Source organism: Protopterus annectens, chromosome 2.part1 (genome assembly GCF_019279795.1).
Source record: "Protopterus annectens isolate FY-2018-M chromosome 2.part1, PAN1.0, whole genome shotgun sequence".
Classification (NCBI taxonomy): Eukaryota; Metazoa; Chordata; order Ceratodontiformes; family Protopteridae; genus Protopterus; species Protopterus annectens.
The window spans coordinates 620,511,691-620,536,985 of NC_056729.1; the positions used below are offsets into that span (position 1 = coordinate 620,511,691).

Sequence of the window (25,295 nt, forward strand, 5' to 3'; positions counted from 1 at the left end):
GGCCAATTCCTCCTGAAATGTGTGGTTTTATGACAACTCATTGAGGACTGAAGTCACTAAATAAAGAAAGACATTTGAGTTTCTGACTTCATATATTTCAGGGAATCCATGCTAATGCAAAACCTGCTACTCTATCAATTTTCTAAGTATAATGGGGGAATTTTTTAAATCCATTCCCATTATAGGGCCCTCATCATCATTTTTGACATTCACTAGATTTCCTGCAATATGAGGTTGAGAAGTTCATGTAGCATATATTGTATAATACAAAAAAATCCCAGTAAATTGATACACGCAGGTAAAATTAATAAACAAAGGGTCAAAACAAATTCCCTCATACAGGACAGCATATGCCACATCTAAGATATGTTTACTTATCTGGCCCTATGATGAACCAATCATCTTGAATCATGCTGAGGTAGTGTTGACCGATAAAGAGCATGCTTTTTGTTTTGCTCAGATTAACAGCATGTGCTGGCTATTATAGTCCTAAGGAAATCTGTTTCAGTTTATTCTGAATGTGATTAGTGATTTTTTTTCAAGAAAACTTTAAAAGACCAAACAGCCATGTCATCAGCACTTGATATAATATTTTTATTTGAATGGCACATAGTGATAGAATTAATATAGACCAGAAAAGCAATGTTACAATGATAAAACCTTGAGAAATACCAGACTGGACAGCATAAAGCTAAGACTGTCTTTGCTCAATTGTTAGTAAAAAACACACGTAGGTTACACAAAGCAGATATCTTTAATGACACAAATAAGGATAGTAAGCGCTTTCACAGACTCCTTCCCCTTTAGTCTGATGAAGGGGAAGGAGTCTGTGAAAGCGCTTACTATCCTTATTTGTGTCATTAAAGATATCCGATTTGTGTAACCTATGCGTGTTTTTACTACATTTTTGGTTGTTTTACTCGTTGGTTACTTTATCCAGTGCTGAGGGATTTCTTCACTTTATATTTTGCTCAATTGTTACCCTAAAATATGTTTTTTAGCGGTGGTTATTAAATGACTAGAGGGCATGGAAATTAAGACCATAAAGAAAAACTCTTTCAACAGGAGATGGTGCATGTTAGAGTCAGAGACTTTGTAAAGGTCAGACAACTGCACATAATAGATTATCCCATTTGACTGCCTAAAAAGGGTTTCTATTAAGCAAACATTGCATTAGCACTGCTATAATCCATCCTAAATCATTCTACTGATTAGAATGCAAAAGACTGAAAGTGGGATTTTAGCTGCACACATGTTATTTTTTCCAATAGCTTTATTAATGCAGCATGTCTATTGAAACTAGACATAGGAATAGGTGTAATATTTGCAATCTTCCATAATTTTTTCAACATGCAGATAAGGAATGAAGTAGTAATAATGTGTCTAAGAAGAACTAATAAAAAATATGCTACAAAGGTTCATAGGTAAGTACTAGTCCAGCTGCCCTTGCAGGCCATTTTAAGCTTAGGCAGTTTCCCTTTTTATGCTTGAATAACCTATGCTATTGGTTTAGAGAATGGCCTTACCCATGCCAAGATTGATAACTGTATATTACTCCTAATGATAACAACCAGGATCATTCCTCAGATAATGTAAGGGGATCCATGCATGAGATAAAGCATTTAGGAGCTGCCCCTGTCCATTAGCAGTGTAGGGTGGGGGTGGGGGGTAGTCCTGGGGTGAATTTTCTGTTTCCTCTTCATAGATCCATAGACAGAGATAAACTTAGTATAATGTAGATGGGGAGTCAATTCCAGAACAGTGGTATCCTCTGCAAGATACACCTGTCCCTCCAAACCATTGTGCTGAGGTGCCAGAAGAGGTTTAAATCCATAGATTGATTATTTCTGATGCCATTTGGCTTGCTGATGTGCAATAAATCCATCATTATTGGGCCAGAGGATGTCTTCTATGCCAGACACAGGTCAGCTCTTAGAAGTCTGTAGGATACCAAGTATAGTGACAGAACTTTTTGTCAGTCCATGTAGGACATGTTGTTTAAGCCTGGTATCCTTTTAGTAAGGTATCTCTGTGGGCATTCCAGTTGTTGCATGTATTTTGGGCAGATACATACCAAACAGGTCATTATGTTCAATACTGGCATAATGACGGCCATGTAACTTTCTTAGATCTAGAAATAATCCCTTTGTTCATAATCTGTGCAATACAGAAAAATGTTCTTAATACAATGGACACATGTTTGTCTAAAGTTAGATTACTGTCCACATAAGTCCCCAAATCCAGAACAACTGGGTCATCTCTTAGAGGTGTATTGTCAATGTGGTAGTTCCCTAGGGTAGATAACTTCCCAGAGGATGCAGTAATACATTTTTTGGCATTTAGTTTCATTCTCCATGATTTTGGCATCAGTTATTTATTTCGGACAAACCTTCCTGCGGTATGGCTAAGTGGTTTAGGGATTCAATGACTAATCCTAATCCTTTGCTTTTACTTCAGAAAAGTAGATGGCAGACATGCTCGAATAACTCAGGGTAAAAGTCATCTGTTCCAGTTTGGCATAGCTGGAAATTGCCTTAGTCAAGTGATTAACTTATTCCCTCCAGTGCAGCATTTTTGGGTGTGTACCTTTAACTCCCAGTGGGTGTGGCTTCAGCCTTTTAAAAAATTAACTTATCACCTTACAGTTCTAACAAATACTCATTGACAGAGGTCAAATATCAATTCAGTTGTGTTTGCCATCATGTATGCTTCAAGATAAAATATTCTGATGCCTTGTATGTAACATGGTTTTGTTATTATTAGTGCAAATATGAACACGCATTATTTGATACCTAGAGGTGCAGTAGGAGGTAACTGCAGATGCACCTGGAGGAGCACTTGGCTGTAATGAGTTAATACTACAGCAGGATCTGCTTTGACACCTGAAGTAACCTGAGAAACTAAAAATATATTCCACTGAAAATTTCTGTGATGGAAAAGATAATCTCCAGGATTTAATAAAATCCATGTAGGCAGAGTGTAGAGCCTACACATAATGTATCCATGTACACAGCCACAGTTCTCCCATAGCAACGCGCCATGCATAATAATAATGGCACACTGCCAAGAGAGAGCCAAGGAACTTGGATATTGAATCAATGTAGGTAGAGATGCAGAGACTACTCATGGCTGCAGATGAGTGTGAGGTACCCTGTAATGCTCTCTGCGAATGTTGTAATGCTGTGAAGTGTGTCAACTGTATATGTAATTTTTATGATGTGTGTTTATTTTAATTGCTTTTTTTTGTTTTTTTTTTTTTATTTTTCTGTGCTGCATGTTTGTGCAGCAGAAAGCGCTGCAATGCCAAACTGTGCTCTCATATAGACAGCTGACACCTGGTAGACATCTAAAAATAGCAACCAGATATAATTAATTATCATAATAAGGGTTTTATTCTATTTATGTATTTTTCTTTTGTGTGTTTGCTTGGCATGGAGCACAGCAAAGCAGAGCGGAGGTCATATATATATGGCTGACACCTGCCAGACATCCAAAAATAGAAACTGCATATAATTAATTATTTATTTATAGTTGTATTTAAGCATGGTTCTGTGGTGTGATGCAGTGCTAACAGGTAGCATATTAGTATATATGAGAATTTACTAGCTTTTATAACATCCAACTAGCTACATGGGCAGAGTTACGGTCTTATATGTAGTAGGTCCTGGGTTTGAGCACACAAGAGGCAGAATATGGCTGTAAAGGAATGTAATATTTTATAGTAATTTTATGAAACTATTGTGAATTTTGACACTGCTGTCCTCTGCTAAGCACTGCTCATTCATGTTAAGCAGTGCATAAACATGCTAACGGCTACCAATGTTTGTGCAGTGCTAAGCCTTGCTAAAACCTTGGTTGTGGGGTTTTTCACACTGCTTGGCTTCACTTAGCTGGTTTGTGCACTGCTAAGTGACACAGCAGTTTTTTGAATGTTGCTGAATGATGTGTAAGGGTGGGAAAACAGCCTATATTAAGCCCAATAGGCAGTAATTCTGCAACAGTCACTGGAGTTCATTCAACTGCTGGTATGGCTGGCGGTGTTGGCGAAGGTCTGTGCTTTCGGGCACAGAGGTGTGGCATTCAGGAGTCCAGGGTCATGGTCAAGCTCCTTGTTAAAAACCATGAACCCCGGCTGATGTGGGGTGGATTCCAGGGTTCGGATTGTAAGACGGAGGCCTGGGACCATTTGGCTAGGGAACTCACCAGTGTTACTGTTATCCTCTGCACAGGTGAGGAGTTTTGTCATCACCAGGATGACCTAAAAAGGAGAAAGAGAGGAACCTTGGACACCTGGGTTTAGAGCTGAGGGCAGGGAATGCCCCACAAATATGTAAGTAATTTTACCTCTGTTTTAGGAATGAATATGCAAGCTGAATGTCTGCAAACCTGGTATGCATAATTGTGTGTTTCACTCCCTACAGCTGCATCTGAGAGTGCTCCCAGTGTTTAGTCCCATGCTGAGTGCCTGGCCTGGTTGTGCTGTGAGTGTGGTAAGTACAGATTTAGTATGCTAACTGTAATCCAATAAGCAAAAAAGAATAAATCATTTACTGCAATAAAGTATACAGACGAAAAACTGTAGTGCAATAAATGTGCAATTAGACCTGCAGAGCTGTAGTGCAATAAATGAACAATAAAAACTTTATTTAAATAAAACAATAACCATACCAATAACAGAAAGCAAAATGTTGTTCAGCAGGATTGTGTTGTCAAAACCATTGCAGTAGAGCTGTATGCAATGCTTGTCTATGGTAAGATTGCTGCAGTCAAGTATAACACTGTAATTGCTGTAGCCAGCAAATCTAATGGCCTGAAAACTGTATTTCATAACTCATAGTACTGTCGAAGGCTGTCTCTAGGCCAATATTGGTCACATAATGGTCACCCTTTCTCAGACAGCTGGTAATAAAGGTATATGGGTGAGGTAGCCCATCCATGGGCAGATATTGTGTGTGGACATCACAGATATTTCAAACCAATACCAATAAAATGTGGTCACTAGCAGAGTTGATTCTAAAGTACAGCTTTGTTAATATACGCAGCATGGTTGTATTCCATGCATGTGTGTCCTACTATCATTGCAGTCTAGTATAACACTGTAATAGTACTAGAATGCCAGAGGAATGTCCTGTAACTTATATTGCTCACTTCATAGTATAGTTTCAGGGGATCTCCCAGCAATTATCAGTCACTCAACAGTCAGCAGTGACTCAATAGCTCAGTATGTTAAATGCTTTTTATGCAGTACATTTTGCCACACACAGGCCTGGGTTTGAATCCAGTGGTATGTATCACTAAAGTTTTAGTATCAGTCACTTAATGCTCACATTTTCTCTCTCACCAGGAACACAACAAATATATGAGTGAGGTGGCCCATATTATGACCAGGTATTGTGTGTAGATTTCTAAGAATGTAAAACCAATTCTAAGAATGCGTTCATCAGCATTGTTGATTCATAAATAAAGCTGTGTAATCCCTGTATCCATTGCATGTCTGTACTAAGTTGCTCCAGTTAATTAATACATTATTTGCAGATGTCCCCTGCAGTCACAGGTATTGGGTTCTACTCCCATGCCTGCCAACTATGGCATGACAGCTGTCAAGTTTACTCACTGTACACAAACATGCCTCTCAAGTGTCACACTTTCTCATAATGTACTTAAACCAGCCTAATCCATCTGCAACATGATTATCAGATAAAGTATGACCTGGAATGCAATGCATTATGAAATCCATGCACAGAATACCTAGGTAGTTATGCAAGTCAACATTATGTTAAAGTGTTCTGTGCAGTGGTGTATCTGCAATTGTTATTACTTGGCCCATAGTAACCCATAGCTTGATAGGTATGCACATACTAGATCAGCTATAGGAGAATTATAGTCAAGGCTGACACTAAACACCTGTAGAGTATATATTTCAGTGCTTTCAGAGATATAATCTGCAATGGCTGTAATGGAATGTTTTTTCTCTCTCTCTCCCCACCTCTTATCTTCATTTATTTATTATTGTTGTTTATTATTATGACTGAATATTAACATATTTTGTTAAACTAACTATATTGTGGAAAACTGTGTTTCATTATTGTTATGTTCTATTATGCTTTAATAATAACATAATTTGTTAAACTAACTCTATTTTGGAAAATGTGGTTGATTATTGTTATGCTTTATTATGATGCAATATTAACATATTTGTTAAACTAACTGTTTTGTTGGCTGTATGGTTTACTTCATACTGGTATGCTGTTACCATACTGACTGTTATGTTACTGTTGTGTTGCACATAATATACATTAATATGTTTTTGGATGAATAAATATGATGTTTGATTCTGTTAACAGTAACACTGGTTTGGTTATTATTAACCATAGCTTACTGCTTGCTATACTTCATCTAGCAAAGAACGCCAAGGTAGGCTGGTTCTGGCTGATCACCCTACCTTGCCTCAACCAGCAATAGCACCAGGTCCCAGCACATCTGGAACGCAGACTGGTGGTGCCCCTTTTGCTGTCCCTACACCACCAACGGCGTTGGGTGGTACTGCCCCAGGGCCCCTCTGGGAGCAATTGTGATGGGGGTGCTGTCTTGTTGAGTAGGATAGTCCACCATGGCTATGACTGCTGCCTGTGCCAGATTGAGGGAATGCTGGCCAACATGGTTGGGCAGCCATGCCCTGGTGCCCAGCCTCCAGCACAGCCACCCTGAGGGCAGTGATGGAGCAGTGTCAACAGTCGCATGGGTGGGGACGTGAGTTAAACTGCTGCCATCTGGGACTTAGATTCTTCAAGCCCCTCCCTATCCAAGGTGTGCACCCCCTCATGTGTCACACACTGCCCCTGTCTGCTTTTTTGTGTTAAGTAAATTTCAACTTCTTTTAAGTTTCTAAGGAACGTAGTGAGAGTAATTAAAAATACAATACACCAGTTCTCTCTTTCATAGTAGCTTTCATTGACACATGTGTGGGAGATCCAAAGTAAATTCACAGAGTCTCCCCAAACAAAAGAAACTGTGGGCTTATATATGTTTAGATAATACTGATAATATTTCATATACACACACCAATAAACAAAAGAAGATTTGCATATACCATTCAGGTGGTTCTCCATAGACAATAAAACACACCTGAGCAGTTATTGCTAGGCAGAAAGAAAAAATCAGATATGAGTTCAAATAAGGCTTGTTTCCTGATCACATAATTTCACACAGTTCAATACTAGTTTGCTTTGTGCAGTTAATCACATACTCATAACCTTTAATTTACATATTCTTAACCTTCCATGCAATTGTTTATGACCTTTCAGATTTTACACTTGTCTGTCTTGTCTGTTTGCAAATGCATCCTCACCTATCCAACTTACCACCCACACATGTAACTGTGTCTCTTCCCTAACAACCCACTCTCACCTTAAAAAAAATGAGCACCTGCCCCCCCCCAAAACTATCGTCCCATACATACCTTTGCATTTCGCACATGTGTCAGTCCAATTGGCTTGACAGCACAGTTATGTTGTCCTCACCCCTTCCTCTTGGGTTTGAGAATCCAAATTCATCTACAGATCTGTCAAAGTGCACAGTTGTTGATGTACAAGAAATGGAAAGCTATGGGTGTTTCCTACACCTTTCCTGCACATCCCTACCTGTCTTTCCATATACCCCCCCCACTTGCCCCCATTTCACCACTTTCCTATCTCACCATTTTTCTTTTCTTTATTTTTTTTAGTGCGGCACTGCACAATGCACCACATCACACAGCTTTGCTAAGCTCAGTTATATAGAGCTATAATGACTATATGTGTTTCTAACATTGTAAGACACATGTACAAAATAAACACCTCTGCCATGTTTCGAACCCATCATACCTGCAACATACTGCATCAACCTGCCATACCATGCAACTCTTAATTAAAACAGGTAGTTTAGACAAAAGATAGTAATTGCCAATTACAGTCATTAGGCGTGTTTCAGCAGAGATGTGTGCTGCGCCACACTATGCAGACTGGAATAAAAAATATTGGAAAAAAATGGGAGTGTACCTTGGACACTGGTGCATTAGTACACCTCTAGAAAGCCAAAGACATGATAATGGATGTAACTGAGGTCTGTGAAAGCAGGTGAATGTGTCATTATCAGCAAAATGTAGAAAGTTGCCTGCTATGGCATTCATGGCAAACAATATATTCAACTGGGAAACTGGTGCAGAAATACAGCCATATACAGTCATGCACATACCGATGGAAGTAGAAAATGTATGTCACAGCCTGTATGTGTGCACATGTATCTTACAAATACAGCTGCTGTAGCAGTGACTCAGTAGCTCAGTCTATTAAGTGCCTTGCATACAGTGCATTTTGCCATACACAGTCCTGGGTTCAAATAAAGTATTGTGTTTCATTTCAGTTACATTATTGTGAAGACAGCAATTAATGAATGACTCATGCACTCATTATCCACACAAAGCATTACAAATTAAATAACTGCAGGTAGGACTTGATGTCACAGGCCTGAGGTAGGAACACACATCACGTATCTGTATAGCAGTACTATATGTTGCCTAGTATTGTGTTATTGACACAGTTGCCTAACATACATACCTCAAACACATGCCATAATTGGAGTGTAAAGGGTAACGCCATGCTGTCCCTGCCTCTACAAGGCTGATATAGCTGACACAGATATATGCACAGCTTGCTGTCCACCAAAATGTTCACACTCACTGCATATGTCTATTACCTGCAGCAGCAGCTGCTGCCTGTAGTACACACAACTCTATGTAAAGGATTCTGCTACAGACCAACCCTCTGCAATAATGTAGTCTCCACATCCCAGTATTGTCCATCTTAATAGCTAAGAAAGGGACCCTGTACTACATGAAGGCCTTATATATTGCACAGTGGTTGCATGTCTCTGGCTAATGATAGTGCAACTCACCTGTTTTGGCTGTAATTAGCATATATAAGTCATAGACTGGTGTAGAGGCAATTACCTGCTAATGAGAAGCATGTTAAAATGCAAACAACTGGCTATGGGCAAACATTGTGTTTGAGACTTTCCTCACACAGAGCATACCTTTGGGAATCATTACTAGAAGCACATTTCAACAGAGGAGTACTGCACTCCACCAGATATGTAACTGTGTTTTGTGTATAACAAGATGCAGAAGGGAGGATAGAGGTGTGATGAATAGGGGTTACAGGAGTAAACCTATCTCAGACCTGTGATAATGATATGTCATTGATACCCTGATGTCTTACACAGCATAATGCATCCGAGATTATCCAAGTGCAATTAACTATGGGTAAGACTGCAATCCAAATTGTAGCTTGCTACAGATCCCCCACCATGCCCCAGGATTCCCATTCCTCATTTCTTGATACACTGGAAAATATTAGGGTACAACCCAACATGCTAATAATGGGCGATTTCAACTACCCCACCATTAACTGGGAAAACTACTCATGTACCAAATTTTTTGCTCAACTTTTTCTAGAATTCATAAATTCCAGTGGTTGGATGAACTTATCCACACCCCCACCAGTGGCAGCAATATCCTAGACCTGGTCATTACCAACATGGGCAACTGGTGTTCCACACCAGAGGTCAACTCCTCATTGGTCAGATCCGACAACAAGCTAATCACCTTAGACATCCACATGGCACCCTGACCCCCCATTAGGGAAACCACCATAAAAAATTTCTCCAAAGCCAACTTCATGCTTCTTAAGACAGAAGTGGCAAACTTCACAACACTGATGCAGACAGACAATAGAGGTATGACTGTTGAATCCTAGACAAATGCACTTTATAAGCACTTACACGAGTGCATGGATCGTGCTATCCTTAACAGAACCAAGATGCTATCCTCCAAAAAAAGGAAGCCCATCTGGTTGTCCTCTGCTATAAACAAACTCTACAACCGAAGAAAGAAACTGTTGCAAAAAAGAGTAAAATCCCATGATTGGAGGAACTCCCTGGTCAGCCTCAGTAAGAAACTGAGATCCCTCATAAAATCCTCCAAAGCTAGTTACGAAAACAAAATCACCACTGATTCTAAAGACAACCACAAAGCATTCTATAGCTATGTCAAGAATCTCAATGGCAACACTCAGATCTGCTCTGAGTTATAGCACAATGGCACTAAATATACAGAATCAACTGATATTGCCAACATCCTGGCAGATAGTTTCAGTGCTAACTTTACCCCGCTCTCACCCCCTAAAGGTTCCATCTCTATACCAGAAGAATGCAAAGTTCTTGTAATCACGGCTGTACAGGTAAAAACCACACTCCCCAAAGCCAAGAACACAGCATCCATGGGACCTGACAACATCCCAGGCTGCAGTCTACATGAACTACAGAATGAATTGGCACCCCACCTAAGTACCATGTTCAATCATAGCTTCACCTCAGGCTTGTGCCCACTGAATGGTGCACAGCGACGGTTTTCCCACTCCACAAAGGGGGAGCCACCACGGACCCCGGGAACTGCCGCTCCATTAGCCTGATGAGCCTGGACTGCAAGGCCATGGATTGTATCATTATGGAACTTATAAACAAAGACATTGGTATTCTCCAAACTCTGGGCCCTACCCAGTTCGGGTTTGTAAAAGGCAGATCATGTGTCCAAAACCTGATAGACTTCTTTGAAGCAGTCACCAAAGCTGTAAACGAGGGTAAGGTGGTTCAGACAGCCTATCTCTATCTCACCAAGGCTTTTGACATCATCCCCCACTCTGGAATTATAGATAAACTTACTAAACTAGGTAGAAATCTATATGTCATAATATGGGTTGCCAATTGGCTCACTGACAGAACCAACACTGTGAAAGTAGCAGACTCTAAATCCAACTTCAGACCAGTGGCAAGTGGAGTACCACAGGGTTTAGTCCTGGGTCCTCTCCTGTTTGGTATCTACTTCTCTGAAGTACAGGATAACACAGAAGGTCTTTGGCTAAAGAAGTCTGCAGATGACTGCAAACTAAGAGCCATAATCGAAACTCCTAATGATGTGGGCATCCTACAGAAGGTCTCAGTGAGACAGATGTCTGGTATCAAAGCCATGGTCTCAAGCTCAATACCAAAAAGTGCATTGTCATCCCCTTTGGTAAAAAGTCTGCACCCTTGAACTACCACATAGGCTGTAGTCTACTTAACACTGAAAATATGATAAGATACCTTGGGACACAGGTGGACAGTCATCTCTGCTTTGATAATCACATTGCTATAGTAGTCAGGAAATCTTTCTACATGGCACACCTCATCACTAAAGGTCTCTCATCCAGGAAAAAAGAGGTCATTGTTCCCCTCTACTCGTCACTCATTAGACCCATTATAGAGTACAACGTCCCTTTTGGTATGTACCTCACAAGACATCTATAACTGGAAAGGCCGCAGAAATACCTCGCAAAGAAGATTACCAGCCTTAAATAGATACCCTACACAGACAATCTCAAAAAACTCCAGCTTTACTCCTTTGCGTATCACCTACTCAGAGGCAATCTCTGCCTAACATGCAAAGCTATGTCAAACCCAGAGCTGTTGGACATGTTCCACTTAAAGAAATCCCAATCCCTTCAAGCTACATGTTCTACGGACCTAAACCTTGTTGCTACATTAAACAGAACATGCTAGAGGGATAGATTCCTGTCTCAGAGACTTCCCATACTCTGGAGCAAACTGCCTATCTATATCAAACAAAGCTCCTCATTAGCACTCTCCAAGAAAAATCTTGATGATTGGATGGGATATAGGAAATTCACCCTGGGGATCACTGCTGTGGCTCTTCTTGACAGGGGCACAGAAAATAATTTTCTTGGGTGGTGAAAGCCAGGGTACCTTTTTGGCTAGGCTTATATAGGCCCCAAGGCCAGTATACTAGTACCTACCTATGAACCTATACAGGGGACATACAATATATTAGGGGTAGATTGTCTTTTGTCATTGTGGCACACTGTTGTTGTTGGACTGTCCCAATATATTGGTCATAATAACACACTGCTATTTGTCTGGCACTGCTCATATGACATATTATTTGCTGGCTGGCCTTAGGGGACACACCACATTGGACTGGAGTGTTGGGTGCATGATCATAGAGCAGAATCACTCATGGCACACAGGGACCTACCTCAATAATGATACTATCTTGGTTGTATCCACACACGTAGCATGTTGTCACACTGTGGAGTATGACACGTGTGAGCAAGCAGTGGATAATGCTGGAAATTTTGTTCTTGCTGTAGCTGTACATAGTGGACATCCATGTATTTGATCCTGTAATGTGTTTCCATTTTGGTGTGTTTCAGGACTAATGTACTTCAGATGGCATGCCCCCTTTCAGATGCAGAGAATGAACCAATACTTCAAGGACTACAGCATCATCAGATCCTTCTATCTAGGGGGAGGCATAACAGGGAACAGTGGGCTGCATTGTGGGCAGACCTTGACCAGGATGTGAATGAGACTGGCCATCAGGAGAGGACATATGAGCAGGTCCAACACTGTGCTAGGGAAATGGTGAATGCTGCACGATGAAAGGTAGCTGATGCAGCCAGGGATTGTGCTGTCACTGGTGGAGGGCCTATAACAGAACAACCACTCATGGCCACTGAGGAATTCCTGGTGATCCTAGGGAGACATGACAGCTCCCATGCATCCAACACACATCATGGAGGTGGGTGCCACAGTGTCCACAGCAGAGAAGCATTAAGGTAAGCTTACTGTAAAGCATGAAGGTAAGCTTACTGTGATCACCATTGTAATCCTGTAGCAGTAATTCTGTCAGGCTGTACATACCTTTATGTGGGTGTCAGATCTATGTGCTGTGGGTGGGTTAAGTTCAGTTGTACCCTCATACTCAGAATGTCACCAATACATCAAGTATCACAGTAGCTATTGTACATGTGAGATATATGCAGGTATTACCTTGTTGTTCTGCAACATGCGGTGGTACTAAAATTACTTTACCCTCACCTTTTTACATCAGGCATTGTCCAAGGCTGTGGTCCTGCCCCTGGTAAGCTTGATAATGTTTTGTTATGGAACATATATATGCTATTAAGGGTAAGGGCTAGGATAATTCCCTATGTACATCTAATGTTGTGTGTAACCAGAGTAGAATGTATGTTGCCATCTGGAACAGTTGCCTAGGTTACCTAGAGTGTTAATCACAGGAATGTAGCTGAACAAGCAGGCACACGTTTGCAGTTACAGTACAGAGTGAATAAGCATCCTGGTGTGCATGCGGCAATTAATCCGATATGCCTTGTGTATACCGAAAGGTCGATGGTACATACCTTAGGCACTGAAACTTGTAGTTGTATGTATTTGCTAAGAGAAGTGTACTGGGTATTATGTGGTGTTCTATCAGGTATCATGCCATATTGCATACCTAAAAGGTTCATTGTACTGGCCAGGTGTCAGGTGATTTACCTGATGTACTTGTTATACAGACCTTGAGTCGAATGTGTAGCTTGTTGTGAGGAAGTCTGTTGTACATGACAGCAGATTTGAGAAGATGTGAGACTGGTAATGCAGTTGTGGCTCCTCATTATTATTAAGTGTCTCTGTGGATTTTCCATACATTATAGTGCAGGTAGTAATGTACTGCTTTTGTGTTGGTTTCCACAGGTGACTGGGGAGTTGGGGTCTCTCCCCAACACAACCTGATGTCAGTGTCTCTTCAGACTCTGATGATGATGGTGGCCACAGTGAGGCACAGATGGGGTTATTGGGGGCTGAGTCTGTCCCAGAGGTTGACAACCCTCTTCTGCCCCCATTGTCACTGCACACAGTCAGTATGCCTTCACATACCCAGTCCCCACAGGCCTCAAATATGCGACAGTCAGAGGGTGGAGACATTGAACTGGTCAGTGTGGTAACTATGGCTTCCGTGAGTGTAGACACTGGTCATAGCCATAGAACTGGTGAGGTCCCACACAGGCAGATTGACCGAGGTATTCATAGGAGGACTGCTGTCCATCCACCACCTGTTGCAAGTATCGCATCACAGGTCACTCAGCGCATGTTTTGGCCCATCATGGAGGCACAGGGATGTTCTGAATGGAACACCAGACATATGCTTAGGATTATGGATGCAGCACAGTCTGACTTCCATGACTGCCTCCACCACACTGGGGAACACCCTGGATCACTTCACTGATGCAGTGGACAGATGGTGGGCTGAAACAGTGTATGTCTTAGGCCACACATTGTCTGTGCTGGAAAATGTTATTGGAGGTGGGCATCGGTCCTGTGGATGTAGGGCAGTACCACCATCTGCTGAGAGTCCATGTGGCCATGCACTGTCCCATAGTGGCAGTACATCCAGTACTACAAAGGGGAATTTGCTGTCCACACCATGGCCTAGCAGGCCATGGGCATGTGGTCCATTGTAGTCTCATGTGGGAACACAGTCCCAGCAGACAGTGGTCACCATCAGGTACTAAGACGGTGTCTGACCTTGGACATGGTGATGCCAGTGCAACTCTTGGCAGAGCCAGTTCCCATGTTCGGGGCTGGAGACAGTGAACAGTCAGCTCTACCATGTATGAGCCAAAGCTTCCCAACATACACACATATAGGGATAGCACTGAGCTTGACTGTGTATACACACACATGCACACACACACACACACACACACACACACACACACACACACACACACACACACACACACACACACACACACACACACACACACACACACACACACACACACACACACACACACACACACACACACACACACAGACATACACACACACTTAGACACCACTGTCATATGCAGGTCACCTATAGATACACACGGCACCTCTTCATGGTCCATCTAAGCCGCTCCACTTCCTGATTCACACACATGTTGTCAACCATTTAGACCAGCCTAGCCTCCAGCACCCCACACAATACCCTGTGCAAGTGATGATACCTCTGCTACATCCCTGTCATTCTTCCCATTGATGGAGGGGAATGAAGCTATGTGTCTGATGCACAGGGTGGCTATATTACTTGACGTATACTTGCGTAATGCAGTATTGTTTTGCCATGCTACTTGTAGTGGTCACCAACATTCACTGTATGCTGGCATGTGTTATGAGTACGCAACATACTTTTGTGGACCTTATGTTGTATGCTGTTGTACTGGCAGTATTGCTACACAATAACAGGTATGTCATGGACCTGTGTATGTTTCTATTCCAGGAGTCTGAGGGGGATATCCTATGGACACACAATGGCAGTGAAGCAGCACAGCATGGCATGGCAACACAGCAGACATATAATATCAGCAAGGTACAGCAGTATACATGCATGGCTCCATAGGTTCACATCTGTATGGCAGTCTACCAAGGGTAATGGTGGCAGTCAGCATACTCATGCATTCATAAGTTGTGATAAGGTCTGCTACAGGGTAAGGTGTGACCTTGCTGGAATTCATATCCTGCCTATTTGTAGGGAGCATAGTATGATGACTCACTGTAAGGACATTAACCTACTATGTGATGTTAGTACTACATGCTTGTGGGAGACATTTGTCTAGCAGACATAAACACACCCTTCAAACAGACCTTGCCTAATGGTACAAAGAATGCCTCAGTGCACCTCAGCACGTTATCTGTTTGATTGGCTGGGCAGCTGTCATCTCAACACACATCATCTGCCTCGGTCCTTGTTGGACTGGAGTTATATGTGCTGGTCTTGTACCAAGAGGTATACAGATGTCTCTGACTGTGAGAGCTGTATGGCCATTATGCTAGTTAGGTTCACATGCCCTATGGCTCCATAACATGATGTATACTGCTGTAACACACACAAACATGGCCACATTCAGGTTAGAACCACTTCCACTCACTGCATACAGGACACGCCAAGGCACACTCATACTGAGAGTTGGCTGTATGTAGATTAGAACACTTCCCTATGTACTGGTGCACAATAAAGATCACAGTACCCGATGCACACAACACAACTCATGTCTGCTAGTACTATCAGTTTAGAACATATAATGCTTGTTTATATCAGCAAGCCTTGTTGTAGTCAGTCATTTTTTTTTGGGGGGGGGGGCACATCTCCCTCTACAAATAAAATAGTGCAAAGACCTAAGTATGTCAAAGTTTATCATACATATGTCATTTGGATATACACATGCACCATGTTGGGTGGAGGAAGATTAGAACCCCATATCTAGGCTTATATACTACAGTTCATGGTACTGATTACATGTGCCATGGCTTATGTCTGATACTACATTGTCAGCTCGTAGTCTTAAGGTGGGTGACATCATCAGGCCTTGTAAAAGCGGACAGTTTGTAAAGCAACCGCAAGATACAGGCCTAAAAAGTGCATAATCATTGGAGGTGGATAGTCCATGAGGGCATGATCATTATTTTGTAAGGGTATATATACACAGACACACACACACACACACACACACACACACACACACACACACACACACACACACACACACACACACACACACACACACACACACACACCAAATGGACTGGAGTAAGGTTAGAACCCATACATATCTAGGCTTATACACTATAGAATATGGTATTTATCGCATGTGCCACAGGTTAAGTCTGTTTTATATATGATTGCAGGCACAGTACTTGTGTAGTACACAAACTAGGCTTGTGTTGAATAGCATCTGTGGCCTGCAGAGTGATATTGCTTTGTACTGTTATTTGTGTCTAGTATCCTAGCAGTGGGATAACTGTTGTTATCCTAGCTATGTGTATAAAGTTACCAGTATGGCCATATGTGTCTGCTTGCAGCTAGACAGGCAACATTATGGACAGGGACAATGTGCCCTGTCTATACATGCATTGACACCATTATACATTACACCACCTGCTCACCTGCATTTGTCTATGTGGTGACATCCAGCCAGCATAGGGGTCTGTAGGTAAGTGGATTATATACTGTTGCGCCCTTAGTTTAGATCATTTGAGCAACATTATGTTTGTGTGATAGTGCAGTTCACCCACCATTATTAGGGTATGTCGGACAATGCAGACATCCACTCGCGTATTTCTGTATCTAACAGTGATGTATATATAAATGTAGCTCTGTGTGTTTGTGTGTGTGTGTGTGTGTGTGTGTGTGTGTGTGTGTGTGTGTGTGTGTGTGTGTGTGTGTGTGTCTGTGTGTGTGTGTCTGTGTGTGTGTGTGTGTGTGTGTGTCTGTGTGTGTGGGTATGTGTGTGTATGTGTGGGTGTGTGTGCGTGGGTGTGTGTGTATATATGTGTATGTGTTATGTAGCTATATGGAGGGATTCTACATATCATTTTAATATATATAGTTATATATATCAGTATATATCTATTTGACACTACATAGAGATAGATATACTATGCATGTGACAGTGGGATACTGACAAACAGATGTGTATACGTATATGTCTGCATGTATACATAGTTATACATAACAGGTCATTTCAATGAAGGCCAACAGAATTGTGCTCATTTTAACTAAGTGTACGGGCATGTCCAGTGGGACTGTCAGTACTTCTTAAGTGACTCCAGGCCACACCTACCTGAATTCCAGTCCGGGATTTTCTATTTTACAGATGCTAACATCCACCCCTGTTTCTGCACTACTGCACTTCACTCCAAATGTCCACTGCATTCCACAGCTGTCTGTTGTACTAAATTTGTGACTGAGGTTAGTAATGTTACACTACCAACAGACTGATAGTTTGCATACCTCCCTAGTGTCCTGATTTTCACAGAATATCTAGAGTGTTCCCTCGTATGTTTGGTCTGTTTGTCACACACTTGTGGTCTTCTGTTGCTTTATTGAATGTTGACATCAATACATTCTACTAACTACAGAAAACAATTGTGTGTTAGACTGTATATCCATCAGAACATATGTACTACTGCAACACCTTTAATTCCAGCAACTGTCTAGGTTTATGTGACCAATATTTAAACTCTGCCCCTATGTTTGGGCTTTCTCCCCCCAATGTTTATGGCTTTGTCCAGATTTCTTGCACTAAGAGGATGGGGAGTTATGACATTCTGTGAAAGCACCAACATACTGCTACCACATATGCAAAAGATGTGAGTAAGTCAAGATTAACACCATCAAGACCATCACCCATGCTAGTTTCCCTAGGCCACTGAGCCACACAGGTCAGTAGAAAGAGAGGGGTCATTCATCACACAACCAACAGAATACATATAGGTACATTGTTATCCTGTGTGAAGAAAAGTATACAATGTGTGAGTGCTATCTATGCTACAATCCTGAGTTTTCCTGGTCCACTGATATACCATAGCTGACTTTCTGTTAAAGCGGTTATATGGGTACATTGTTGTGCTGGGGATGGGAGAAAAAAACAGCACATGCTCAGTTTGGGACGACAGTAGTGCAAATATCATGTTTGCCCACTGTTTAACATTTCCCTTGCCTGATGTCGTGAATATTCCAACCATGAGGCCTAGTGAATATTAAGGAACACATACTATTGGAATGGGTATCAGTTTCCCCATGTGGATGTTAACTCTGACAAAATAGCCTGCTATAGTTCCTTGCATTACAGTAGCAGATCCATACATACAATATCTTATAGTAATCCTTACAATTACTGTGTTAGGTTAGAGACTTACCTTGAGAAAGCAGCAGTTGACAGAACTATAATTCAGGGCTGAGTCTGTGTGATGCAAGCAGTAGACAGCTACTGCATGGATAGGTACAGGTTGTGTGGGTTCCTTGGCATCAGCTATTTTACTATATGTATGTGAGTAGGGGTACGGTGTCATTTCCTAGGGTCCTAGGTTGTAAGTGAATGTGCTATGTGTGGTCTCTTAGGTAATGCCAGGGTGTAGTGGACATGCCTATGTCTGCCTACAGGGACATCATCGGGGGGGGGGGGTCCTCCTCCAAGTCCTTCCATGAGTGTGGTTATGGTGGCCTAGGCACTGGTGAGGGGATGTGTTTAACTTCTCTGCTGATCCTGATGCAGCTACTTCCGTAGGATCATATTGTGTAGCATGGCACATATTGTGAACATATGTGCACGTGTGGCTGGAGATTACTGCAGGGCTCCACCAGATATATTGAGGCAAAGGAACCATGACTTCAGCAACCCAAACACATGCTCTATGATGTTCCTAGTTTGTGTGTGTGCCTAATTATGGCATTCTTCCATGGATATATGTGCATTTCTGATGTGTATCCAGCATCTGACAGTAAATGGCCATATGGGATGTCCCCCCTAGCAAATATCTGGTACCATGCATGCCAGATATGGGAGTTGTGATAGCTTCTCAGGCTGCCCGCACACACAAATTCATGATAATGCCCTGGCCATCGCACACGACCTGGCAGTTGATGGAGTAGTACCCCTTACGGTTGACAGAGATTCTAACCTCCTCACTGGGTGACGCATTGATGTGTACATGAGTGGAATCTATGGCACCCAGTACCTCAGGGTAGTCTGCTACACAGCAGACGTGTTGCATATTGCTGGTCCTCACCGCAGCGGTGAGGGGAAAATGTATGTGCTCACTGGCATGTGGTAGCATGGCATCCAGGAACTGGTGGGGTACCCTGGATGCTGATGCTTGTAAGACCCTCATCATGTCACCAGTTGGTCTTTGGAATTTACCTGTGGCTATTATCTTAAGGGCTTCACATACCTTTGTTTCCACTGGGATGGGTTCCCCTCTGTTGGCTCTGGGCCTGAGTTGAGGGCGGCAAAGCTCAGTGAGTTCTTGTAGTATGTCCCTGTCCAACCTGTAGCACTCTACAATCTCTAGCTCATGTAACTCCTGGAAGGTTACCCTGGGCCTGAACATTCTTCTCCTTCTCTGCTTAGGCCTATTGTCCGCAACAGCAGCAGCAGCAGCACTGACTTCAGCATCTAACACATACAAATGTAGCAGAACTGCAGCAGCTCCTATTATTCTGTCAGTTAATATTCTCAAGTCTGTACTCCAGTGTTGCAGAGTATATGCTTGCTTTATAGTGCCGCCTGCATGATTGGCTACCTACGATGCATTGCACCTGCCTAATATATCACTGACATCATTTAATGGCCCTAGTTGACGTTAAGCAAGGATCAGCACTAATTAATACATCATTGGTCTTTTAGATACCCTGAGCACTGCAGCGCACCATGCAAATGTGCACCGTGTATTTAAACACTGTTTAACAGCCAGTGCACACACCCCCAAACAAGCACGCTCAGCACAGTGGCGCACTGGACAAACACACAGAAACACACATCCCACATGTAAACAAATCTGAAAAGTAAGTGAACACACCCCCAAGACTTCCAGGCTCAGCATGGTGGTGCGCAGTGCAAACAGGCACAGCTAAGCTCCAATCAGCTTAGAAGTTATTGCACACACCCTCTCCTGATGTCAGCACCACAGCAAGCCTTGCAAACATGCCAAGATTATTAAAAAATATATTTTAACATATTTACTGTAACTGATTTGCTCATATCTGTGTGTGCTATGCCATTTCTGTCTATCTACCTAAATTTTTACAGCCCCTTTAGTCTGTCTACAGTCCCATACAAAGAATTTTTTCGAGTACACTCTGGACACTGACACAGGGTCTGCTGGGTTGCCTGTCTACTTGCTGGATCCATGTACCTGCCACATTTGCATGAGATTCACCTGCTTATGAGGTGATTTGCATGCACAGAAGTTTCCGTGTTGGCATGCTCGTGGATGCCACTCAGCAGAGTTTACTGAATCTAAAATAGTCTGTGGCCAAGTTAGCAGTGCAACACGATGCCTACACACACACACACACACAAAAAAAAATTGTGTAGGCTTTATTAAATTCCCCCAAGTAACAATTCTGAAGAGCCCTATTATGAATAATGACCTACAAATAGTTGTAAATATTCTGAACAATGTTCGTGCTCCAGAGGTTTGTGTGAAAACATATCTGATTATAAGGAGTATGTCCAATATATCAGTTGTTTGTACAGATAGATGCACGGTACATGTTGACAAAGGACTAATTGAAATAATTACTACTTTCAAGATGCTATTCTGTTTAAATATGTTAATGAGAGATTTGGATGCCTGTCCTTGTTACCGATCTTTCTTTGTTGTGTACTGAATCTTTGAATTTTCTTTCTCGTTCACTGAATTAATGAGGATGAATTAAAGTTTATACAAAAAACCTGTCTAATATGGTTAACATGTCACCTGTCTCTACATAATCAATCATATAATCATGTTTCTGATTTAAACATGGCATTAAAAGTATATTTTGAGTAAATTAAATCTTTTGTTAAGATGCTTAAGCTATATCTGTGTATGTCTAGAAATGAATATAGCAGTCATTCATGGTACACATTAGTGAAATATATAACATGTTTCTAACTTGTTTGCACGATAACCTCCAATATGTAGCATCACAGTTTTCTGTATGCAGCGTAACAATGTTTTCTGTTCTTCAGTTATGTGTATTTTTGTACTTTGTTACAGATCAGTCATGAATCAATGCATCCATCCTTAAGCAACAAAAATATTTTCCCTTCTTTCCTTCGTACAATATCAAACTATCTTTTTCCTGATAGTTGCATAGCTAAATTGATACTGCATTTTGGGTGGAACTGGGTAGGAATAATTACTACAGATAATGAAGCTGGAGAAGTTGGTGGACAATATTTAAAAAATGAGATGTTAAGATTGGGTACCTGTATTGATTTTATGGAAAAAGTCCATGTTCAACATCCCAAAGAAAGACTTCTAAAAACCATTGAATTAGTAAAGAAATCAACAGTAAATGTTATCATTCTGAACAGTAATGAAATTCAGGCTCAGCCATTTTTGCAGGCTCTTTATTCAAATAAAATTACTGAAAAAGTGCTGGTCATTACAGCTGTCTTTATGATCTCTCCCGGAGTTTTATCTTATGAAGCAAGAATGATGACAAACTGTACTTTAGGGCTAACCCCTTTTTCTGGGACCATTCCTGGATTTAAAGACTTCCTGCAAGGACTGCACCCTAAAACATCTCCTGATGATATTTTTGTTAAAGCATTCTGGGAGAAAGTATTTGCTTGCAGCTGGCAACAGAATTCAACTACTTATTCAATAACACCAAATAAGATGAATAATGAAAATGGGTTCTGCACAGGCATGGAAGTGATAGAGCAATCAATTTTAAATTACTTTGAATTAAATGATCTTAGTTTTACATATCATGCTTACACAGCAGTTTATGCCTACGCTTCTGCATTAAACAGCATCATTTCCTGTCGACCTAGTAATGAATCATTAATTTCTGGATACTGTGCCACTCCTGATGACATTCAGCCATGGCAGGTATGGTATCACAGTACCACATTTCTATTATCTGGTGATGCAGACTTATCTGAAGTGATAAAGCTAGCTATATCACAATTTACATTGTATAATGTGTGTGCCTACATGTTACACAGTAGGATATTTGTGTAATTTTATGATGAGAAACTTCTGCAAATATGCAAGTCTTATCAAAACATGTTATATAAGCTATAAAACTGACTAATGGCATTATAAGGGAAAAGGATTAAATATGATTTCCAAGTCTCCGTGATTCAGTTTCAAAGTATTTCCTAGTCATTTAATAAAAACAGAGTATGTGCATTAATGGAGTTTACAAACTATGTGAAATATATGACTTATTCTCAACAGGAGAATTTGTCGGACATAAAGAAGTGGTTTTTGAGAGCTACAATGCTCTTCCAGCCTAATGTACAGTATAACAAGCAGTATAGATAAGACACATTTGTCAGTAGATAGACAGAATTGCAACATTAGAATGGTCTGAATATTATAGAAAGGGAAAACTCAAGTGGATGTGTGCTCACAGGTTTATGCCATTTTATCGAGTTTTTGAAACTCAAAATTCCTATGGTGAAACCATATCCTTGCGTTTCTGAAAACTTTAACGTAAATAAAAAAAACCCAACTAGTTGTTGTGGGAGGCATACCCCCCCTGCATCCTCCTGCAAATTATGTATACCGACTCCAAGATCGCACTATAATAGAGAAAAGGGTACATTTCCTATTAAAGCATTTCTATGTAAATCATGGTGCAGTGAGGATTGGGAAATTAATCCTTTTCCCTACTGCAGTGCAATCTCATAGTTGGTGTATATAATTTGCAGGGTGTATGGGGATTGTTGGGGGGTTTGCCCCCTGCATAAACTTCCTTTTTTTTTTTTTTTTTTTACATGTGAGTTTTCAGAAAGTCAAACGTGTTCTCAACCATATGAATTTCGAGTTTCCAAAAACTTGATATTGTGATATAAATCTGTGCTGTCACATGTTCAGTGGTCTGTTGATATGCAATGCTTTCTCCTTTGTTATATAGAGAAGGGAATAAATATTACTGTTGATAATGAGTGTGTGTGTGTGTGTGTGTGTGTGTGTGTGTGTGTGTGTGTGTGTGTGTGTGTGCGCATATGCCTACGCATGCGTGTTTGTGTGTATGTGTGTGTGTGTGTGTGTGCGTGTGTGTGTGTGTGTGTGTGTGTGTGTGTGTGTGTCCATTTATAAGTCTATATGAGATAGGTGGTGCATGAATGTCTGTGTGTGTGTGCATGTACTTCTTATATTAGATAAATGCTATTTGGATGAATCAAAACAAGGAAGAAAGCTTTTTTGTGGATGAAATTACATATCAAAGAATGCAGTTTATTTACACATAGTGCAGTATTAGACTAGTAAAAATAGAAAAAAATGTAAGGGATGTTTATCTGGCCAATTTTCAGCATTATAACTGATGTATCCTATAGACCATTACTTCTGGTGCACTTTTAATTTGGGTGCTAGCAGTGATTCATTGTGTTGTGTTATCTTTTAATCTTTTGCACTGGTTGAACATTCATGGTGTTAGTCTAGTTATGTAAGTGAACAAAGTATGAAGGGACTTGTCCCCTTTCAAAAAAATGTTTCTAAGGTACTTTTTGATAAAACCTACTAACCCTAACAGTGCACTTAACCAAAAATCTAGACCTTATCTTAGAAATACCCTCATAATCTCTAAAATTACCACTACAAATGATATCTTGCACGCACACACACACACACACACACACACACACACGCACACACATGCACACACACGCACACACACACACACACACACACACACACACACACACACACACACACACACACACACACGCATGCACACACGCACACACACACTTAAATGCACACCAAAAACATTAAATTTATCCTCTAACATAACCCTGACCCTAGCACTAACCCTAGCCCTTATCTAAGAAAATCCCTTTCTGTAACACTATCCACTATCACTGGAAAAAGCAGCTCAGACACACACATACATACAGACATACATACATACATATATACATACATACTTACATACACCAAAAACGCAAAATTTATCCACTAACATAACCTTAACATTATGCCTTACTTAGGGCATGTGCAGATGCACACAGTTTATCTGCTTATTCAACCCTAACTCTAACCTTTAACCCACAAACACATGCGCAGACACTGTACTCTTCCTGCAACACAAATATTCCCAAATTCCAGTGTTCACCAACATTCCACAAAATGTATTACCGTGAACTTTTTCGCCAAATGCATGTTCAATAATTTGAAGAATCATATATATATATATATATATATATATATATATATATATATATATATATTTTCATAGGTTCATAGGTATGTACTAGGCTAATGGTCCTGCAGCCTTTACAAGCCTAGCCCATAGGATTACCCTGGCATTGTGCCACCCGACCTTAATTCCCAGTACCTCTGTCAAGTAAAGCCACTGGAGTGATCCCTGGGGTGAACTTTCTATTTCCCATCCACTCATTGAGATTTCTCTTGAAGAAGGCCAGTGTGGTGCTCTGCTTGACATGTATGGGAAGTCTATTCCATAGCATGGGCAGTGTCTGGGTTATGAACCCATCCCTCCAGCATGTTTGTTAATTGTGGTAATGAGGCTGAGGTCTCTGGAGTGTGTGGTGTGGATGGATTGGAATTTCTTTAGATGTAACCTTTCTAACAGATCTTGGCCAGACATGGCTTTGTAAGTCAAGCAGAGATCGCCTCTAAGTAGGCGATATGAGACAGAGAATAGTTGGAGTTTTTTGAGTCTGTCCATATAGGACAAATGTTTAAGGCCTAGGATCCTCTTTGTGAGGTACTTTTGCGGCCTCTCCAGTTGTTGCAGGTGTTTAGTGAGGTACATGCTAAATAGGGCATTGTACTTGATGATTGGCCTAATGAGGGAAGAGTAGAGGGAGACAATGACCTCTTTCTTCAAGGATGCAAAACCCTTAGTA

General features: G+C 41.1%; 1 protein-coding gene across 1 annotated transcript in view; it reads left to right on the forward strand.

Moving 5' to 3' along the window:
* LOC122794883 (extracellular calcium-sensing receptor-like) overlaps positions 1-25,295 on the forward strand; it is a 207,700-nt gene that overhangs the window by 16,349 nt on the left and 166,056 nt on the right. Inside the window, 1 exon segment of the mRNA XM_044063483.1 lies at positions 21,460-22,302. Within this exon segment, the coding sequence (XP_043919418.1) occupies positions 21,460-22,302 (843 nt within the window).